This window comes from Poecilia reticulata, linkage group LG10 (assembly GCF_000633615.1).
Source record: "Poecilia reticulata strain Guanapo linkage group LG10, Guppy_female_1.0+MT, whole genome shotgun sequence".
NCBI lineage: Eukaryota > Metazoa > Chordata > Actinopteri > Cyprinodontiformes > Poeciliidae > Poecilia > Poecilia reticulata.
In genome coordinates, this window is record NC_024340.1 from 19614362 (window position 1) to 19622203 (window position 7842).

At 36.2% G+C, this 7842-nt stretch overlaps 1 gene segment (V, D, J or C); it reads right to left on the reverse strand.

Annotated features, from left to right (window-relative positions):
- Positions 1–6382: 6382 nt before the first annotated feature.
- LOC103471755 (Ig kappa chain V-II region MIL-like) lies at positions 6383–7365 on the reverse strand. The segment is given in 2 exon segments: positions 6383–6762; positions 7323–7365. Coding segments are annotated over 2 exon segments (423 nt in total).
- Between the last annotated feature and the right edge of the window lie 477 nt (positions 7366–7842).

Sequence of the window (7842 nt, forward strand, 5' to 3'; positions counted from 1 at the left end):
TTTGTTTGTTTTTTTTTTGTGAAAATCAATGTTCCCTTTTTTCGTAAGAATATTATTTTGCTTTCTTCAGATTGGAGAGTTTATTTTCCCTACTTTATTGCCTCTGAGTTGAAAACTGAATGTTCTCATACTTCATTTTTGACTACAAATTAAGTTTGAGGACTTGAGGCATGTAAATGTCAAAACATTTCTAAATGGAAAATATTGTTAGTATATGGTATACACTTCTGTAAAAAGTTCGAAAAGGAAGTAAAAAAAATAAATAAAACAAATGGAAGTAGATGTTCACATTATAACAGTCAATGGCCACTTGGCTAACAATAAACTTATTACTATTTCAGCCTTATTGTGTATTTTGATATTTAGTTTTAATTGCAGCATAATATAACTAACTCAATAGTTAAAATCAAGTTTACAGAATTGGTGTAATTGTTGTCCAACATAAGTACAAAGACAAACTGGTTGAATGTATATTGTCCTAAGCAGGACATTTTTGTCCCTAAAAACAATCAGAACAATTTCAGAATAGGGATTTGTAATGCAAAGTCGTATTGCAATTAATACTAATTCCACTCTCACAATGTTGCTGTATTGGCTGCTAATACTTTGTCACAGAGATTCAACAGGACACCCAGAACATCCTGCTGTAACATGGTGACTTGATTAGGAAATTATTACAATTAATGTTTTGGCAACAAATTGAAACATTGTTATGATCCTTAAGGTCTTCCCTATGTGGTTTAAAACACATTGCTAGTCCTTAGCCTCGTTTTTTTTTTTTTTTGTTGTGTTTTTTGCATGAAGAAATGTGCTAATGTGCAAGGCTAGCATTAGCATATCAACTTATATCAAGTTTGTTTTGTTGTGGCTCATTGTTAATAATTTTAGATTGTAGTTTAGTGCAGTTTCAGTTTAGACAAAACTTACAGAAAAAGTCACTGCTTCATAGAATTAAGATTTGAAGAATGTTTGGACTGGTTTTTAAGCTGATCTCTGCACAGCTCTCCTTCTCTCTCTCTTTCTGTCTCTTTCTGTCTCTCTCTCTCTCTCTCTCTCTGTGTCTCTTGTGCTTCTCAAGTCCAGGCTCCCCTGCTCTGCATGTTTTAGATATGTCTATATTCCAGAACAGCTGACCCAAATGATTGCACGACTTCTTCTGCAGCCATCAAGTACTGCAGAAGTCTGTTAATTACCCACAGATTCAATCCATGTGTGTGGCTGAAGGGAAACACCTAAAACATGCAGGGCAGGGGGGCCTGAGGACTGGAATTGAGAAACACTGTCAGGCTGTCCAAGAATATTGGAGCTCAGTGCTGAGCGGATTATATAATACAGACACACTGAGAAGTACAGCAGTCAATACAGTCTCTTTTGGTATGAACACTTAAGAAAACACTTAGTTCCTAAAATCCAAAATTTATTATGTCAATAAAAGATGATGGCCAGCCTAAAATAAAGATTTTCAAGTTGTACACATCAAAATATTGAGTGAAAAAAAGCCTGTACAACACACCAGATTGAATTTAACATTGCTGATGGCATCACATACAAATGACCCAAAATAGATGGAGTCAACTCCGATTAAAAAATGCTAGACCAATACTGGATTAGGACATCCCTTGTATGATCTAATACTATGTAGACAATGTCTTAAAAATGTAGTCTGCTCACTGCTACAGTTGCAAGAAGTCTGCATCAATCGTAGAAAACTAATAACTGATTAACAACGCTGTTTTTGGCTGGAACAATTTGGTTTGCGACTATCAACTGAGTCAATATACTGTTGACCACAAGCCAAAAATATGTTGGTCTGACAGCAGAGTAACTTAGCAGCACAAAACCACAGCTTCTGTTGTGTGACAGCAGCTAAGGACTTGCAAGATGCAGAGCTCACTGTGCGGCATTGGTTTTAGACCCTCCTAGTGCCATGTACAATAACATGCATTAGACTGCAAAGTTAACATCCATCCATCCATTTTCTTTACACCCTTGTCCCGTAGTGGGGTCAGGAGGTGCTGGTGCCTATTTCCAGCTAACATTCCGGGCGCGAGGCGGGGTTCACCCTGGACAGGTCGCCAGTCTGTCACAGGGCAACACAGAGACACACAGGACAAACAATCATGCACACACACACTCACACCTAGGGGCAATTTGGAGAGGCCAATTAACCTGACAGTCATGTTTTTGGACTGTGGGAAGAAACCGGAGTACCCGGAGAAAACCCACGCATGCACAGGGAGAACATGCAAACTCCATGCAGAAAGACCGGGGCCGGGAATCAAACCCAGAACCTTCTTGCTGCAAGGTAACAGCTCTACTAACTGCGCAGCCCGCAAAGTTAACATATTATGAAAAAATCTTCTGCCAAATTATGCCATACTCCAAGCTGTCATGCTAAAAACATTCTGGATAGTGTTGATACGCTTTACCAAGATCAAGAAAGAGTTACATGTTGTTAGACAAAAGGCCCATTGTAAAGAGTTACATGTTTGATTCTGTTAGACGGTAAGGCCCATTTCTCAGAAAACAGAAACTTATCAGGCCACAGAGACGTGGTGTGATTTCAGGGAGTGTCTTCAGTCCATATAATCAGCTAGCCTCCTCCGTATTCTCAGACGCTGCACAGACTCTTTTAGAACCTCTTCTCAAATGTAATGGTAGCATCTCCTTTCAGCGCTGAAAGTGAATAAAATAAGTAAAGTCTGAATGATAGTGTTGGCTGATTTTATGCTCTTGTGTCAGTACAAATTTTGATTCATCGATTAGGATTTCCATCCATCCATCCATTTTCTTTTACACCCTTGTCCCTCAGTGGGGTCAGGAGGGTTGCTGGTGCCTCTCCAGGTAATGTTCCGGGCAAGAGGCAGGGTTCACCCTGGACAGGTTGCCAGTCTGTCGCAGGGCAACACAGAGACACACAGGACAAACAACCATGCACACACACTCACACCTAGGGGCAATTTGGAGAGGCCAATTAACCTGACAGATTAGGATTTCCATCCTCAACAATACTTATTCATAGAAGAGACAGAGTAAGATGCCTCCTGAAAATAAAAAAATAAAAACACCAACCAAAGTTAAGTATGGCTCTTTGTTCTTAGTACCGTGGCTTAGCATGCACATTTGTTAACACATTTGTTAACACAGAGAGGCAAAGAAATTCACACGAACTGCTGAGAAACGAACGACGCATGGAAACTTATGCACCGCTGTGGTTTGGCTCTCATAGAGGGGTGAGAAAACAAAGGGGCTTTTCTTCCTGTCTTACTTTCCGCTTTCATCTTAAAAAGCAGATCTTACACTGCTCTTTAAGATAAAAGAGAAATACATGTACACTTCAATTACTCTAACCTTCACTTACATCAGAAAAAGCTGCAAAACAACTGAGCCCACAAAGGCTGGCCATGAAGCTCACTTTCGTCTCCGGTTGATGCAATATGTGCAGCAGCTGATGGACTTGCAGCAAGTCTGAATATAAAGCAATAAATTACCACAAAACGCAAACTAGGGTTAGTTATAATGAGCAGTGCATCACTTAATTTTTCAAACTTTGATGGATAAAGATTGTTGTACTTAAAGAACACATTTTCCCTATATATTCTGATTTAATTATTATATAGTAATCACTTAATTATATCAGTTTGCAAGACCTCATTCAGCCTGCTGAAGTCTCTTGCGGCCCTCAGGGTTTATATCCGGCTGATGCTCATAGCGAGGTCTGTTCTGAGTAAACACCTTCAGCAGCTGGTCAAAGGGCGGAGAAACAGCCAACCACAACTCCTGTCAGTGCGGCTGTCCATTGTTCTGCTGCATGTTCTCGTGACAGATAAGCCTCCTTTGGCTCCACAAGTCCATACTTTAGTTGAGATTTTTTTTATCTTTAAGATTGTTTTTGTTTATTTTTACTTTAAAAATAAAAACAAATACTTGCTTAAACTGGGGAAAGTTGTGATGGACACATAAGACTCGGTTAACTTTAAAAACTATAGTTTTGTTGGCGTCAGTGTAAGAAAGTACTACAAGTTTGAGTATGTAGCTTAGAAAAAGCCCCATGCATAGAAATACAAAAAAAATGAGGCAAGTTTTGACTGGTAAAAATGAAAGTAGCCACCGATGACATTTGTAAAAGACTTTACAAGTGTCAAAAGGTCAAGTAATCCTAATGCAGTTTTAGGTTAACTACCTTCTTTAATCATTTGAAATATATTACAATTATTGTAATTCTGCATTAGAGGAACATTAAAACAACTAATTTTAGACTGTGCAGTATGAGACAGCATGAACTTGAGTACAAAAAAAATAAAAAATATGAAGTGCAACCTAATCAGCTTCTGATTGATGTCTTCTCTTTCTTACCAGAGTCGCCCCCTACAGGCCAACAAAAGGTTTTCAGCTCTAAGGATCATCTACTATGACTCAGATATAAACTGCTTCAGAGACTCTGGTATGGTACTTCAACAATTTATGCCTTTTAACATCTCTGTGGGGTGTCAACATGCTAAACAGAAGAGTTTCTGGTGGTAATTAATTTTGAAGGCAATTTTGAAGACAAACAAATTCACCGAATGTATGATTTTATTAGCTGATTTTATTATTGTTGAATATAAATGCTGATTCCTACAAACAGTACTGTTATCTCTCCAGTTGTCAATAAAAAAAGGAAATGATGGATTCCAAAACTTTGCAAGAATGTTAATATTAGATTCTGTTCAATATTCTGTTAAGGTATTTTACTGAACAGATCAAGATAACACAACCCAAAACCAGGTTACCAAGGGGATATAGAAAAAAGAAACACATACATTATATAGATTAATTTGAATTTTAACTTTTTTTTAGAAAAAAAAATCCTAGAAATGTTTTTCTCCCATCAGGTCTACAGCATCTTATGAGGTAACTGCCTCATTAGAGGCAGTGCTCATTTTTTAAGTGTAACATGGTCATACATGTACATTTGTTTAGTTTTTTTTTTTTTTTTTTTAGTTCATATGGTCTAAACTGTTTTGCACTTTGACGATCATAATGTGAATACAGGAAATAACTTACCTACTTTTTTTCAGATTTCTAAGGTTTTTCTTTGAACTCAGTGTGAACTTTATAGATATGCCAACAGTTCCTGATATTTTTCTAGTTCCTAATTAGAGAATTAATCTTCAGTTTTAGACACATTCAGATGTATTAAGGAAGTTTAAAATAAACTTTAAAAAAAAAAATCTGTCACACATGAACACATGTAATAAAATTTGATAAAAAATCCAGATACTTTTTTTGGGCTATCAATATCATTAATCTGAAACTCTTTCACTTGTATTTACCATTTAGTAATAGTAATCTAAACAAGACTTAAAGTTTTCATCATTGTGAATTGTAAGTTTTCATATAGGCAAAATATGGCCTGGTTAATGCTTTTCCAAAGAATTGAAGAAAAACAAACATTTCCAGTAGCAACCAGATTTTTGAAGGTGTTAATCAAACACTAATCCATTGACACCACTGTAGACAGCCTCTGATGTTTCTTTGTTTCTTCCCTCTATTCCGGCAGCTTTCCTTTTGGTGAATATGGGAGCAGTGTAAACCAACGAGTTGTCGTTTCTCTGAGGAAAGATTAGATTTATGGAAAAATATGGTGCAAGGTCAAAATTAAAAAAATAATAAAAGACATATGCAGATAATAGTGGAATATGTTAGAATTTACCTGCCGAATTTGCTGATCATCATGACCCCCTTTAGCATCTGTTTAATGTGTGACAGAGATGTTAAAGAAAAATCATGAACAATATTTTCACACAATGTTAGATTTACTGATAGATTTTGATTTACCATTTGAACATTGATGAGTTTTCTTCATGAGGATGTAAGTGAGAATGAATATAACAATCACACTTGCAGTCAAAATGGCACATAACACAATAAAAACTGCATTTGTCTTCTGCAAATCTGACATGCTGTGATCTGAAAACATAAAACAACACAATAAGGTTAGCTTTTTATAACAAAAGACAAGATAGAAAAAAATTCTGGTAAATTATTTTAAATTCAGTCCTATTTAATGAAATGCGACATATTCTAAAAGTTAATTTATTTCAGTGACTAAATTCACTAAAACAGATAATTACACAGATTCATGTTTTTAAACCTTTACTTAATTGTAATGATTTACGAGTGAATTACTGCTTATGAAAGTAAAACATTGAAGTAGGAAAATTACATCCAAACAAAATCCCCCCAAGAAACAATTCTATTACATACATATGGCCTTGATTAAAAGTATGTCTAGTACTTGCTTAAAGTTATTATTTTCAAGATACTTTTAATCTGACAAATGAGCCGTATTAAAATGCATTCTAATTTATTGAAAATGACTGCACATTTTCATAAATGTTTAAAGCTTTGGATTTACGGTACCTTCTGCGACCAGTTTGGTTCCATTTCCAAACAAAATCTCTCCACATGAGGCCACAGCACAGTAGTAAGTCCCAACATCAGAAGCAGTGATGTTCTTCGAGAAGCTATAGATACATTTTCGCCCAGAATGATCCTCAGAATTGTTCCTACATTCATTACCGTGGTTTGCAGGAGCATAAATGAAACTGGGATGAGATCGATCTGATCCAGCTAGGAACCAGAACACCCTATGATCTGTTGAACAGGTTTTATCTTGAGAGTTAAAGAGGACTGAACATTGTAGAGAGACTGGGTTTCCTGGATGAACTCGATCAGGTAGAGGGTGTTGGACGATGGCAGTGATGTTTGATTTTTTTCCTGAAAAGAAAAGTAAAAGAGGATTTAAAAATTGTGGCTTAGTTAATTATGTTTTTATTCTTCCCCCTAACCATGTTGTAAAATAGTATTATGCATATATTTACTTCTTCTTACCACTAATTCTCAGAAATGTTTCCTTTAAAAAAGTCATGTTGAGCAGATCAGCTTTTAAGCAATAGTAAAGTCCAGTATCACTGTGCTGGACTTTACTAATGTGCAAGGTAAAGGTATTTGTCTCTTGTTTTGCTGTAATATGAGCAGTTTGTATCACATCATTAAAATTGAAGGAATATGTTCCTCCCAAGAATTCAGGCCAGTGACCAGGAATAAATCTGATCCAGTATAGCCTTGCTCTATGATCAGAGGTCGAGCGCGGGCAGGTTAGGGTCACATCTTCTCCAACAGCAACCGTTCTTGTCTCAACACCCAAATTATCTTTGCATCCTATAAAAACACAAAAAAGCAAACAAAAAAACAGAGCAGAGAAAGTCAGAAATGTGTCTTTTCTTAGTAAAATCATGTGCAGAAAATGTGGAAAGAAAATGACACTTTACACTTACGTCCAACTACGACAATGAACACGAAGTAAAAAATGATCAGCATTTTCTCATCAATCCACTTGACGCTTTGTTAATGTGAGGACACATTGTCGTCGGGGATATAAATGATTCACGTTATTGTAAGCATATAAAGGGGGCGGGGAGAAACTTAAGACAGTTTGATTGGCCATCGGTGATGCTGCTATTTTCATCTCAGTGGAAATAATATCAACAAACTTTCCACCCAAAACATAACACAAACATCACACCTTTGTTTTGTTTTTCGTGCTCGTTTCCAATCAGAAACAGAGAAAATATAAGTTACTGTAACTATGATACCACCTTAACCATAATTTTGCCTTTTATTAATGGATATTGGACATTACAGCATGGTAAAGCTTTGATTGATTGGCCTTTACTTCAGACAGGAAACAGAAGTAAACACATTCTGTACTCGTTTTACAGCTGCCTTAATTTTTTTCAATAAACAAAACAAAAACTTGTTTTTCTTTGAGAAAATGAGCTTCCTCAAATGAAAAAA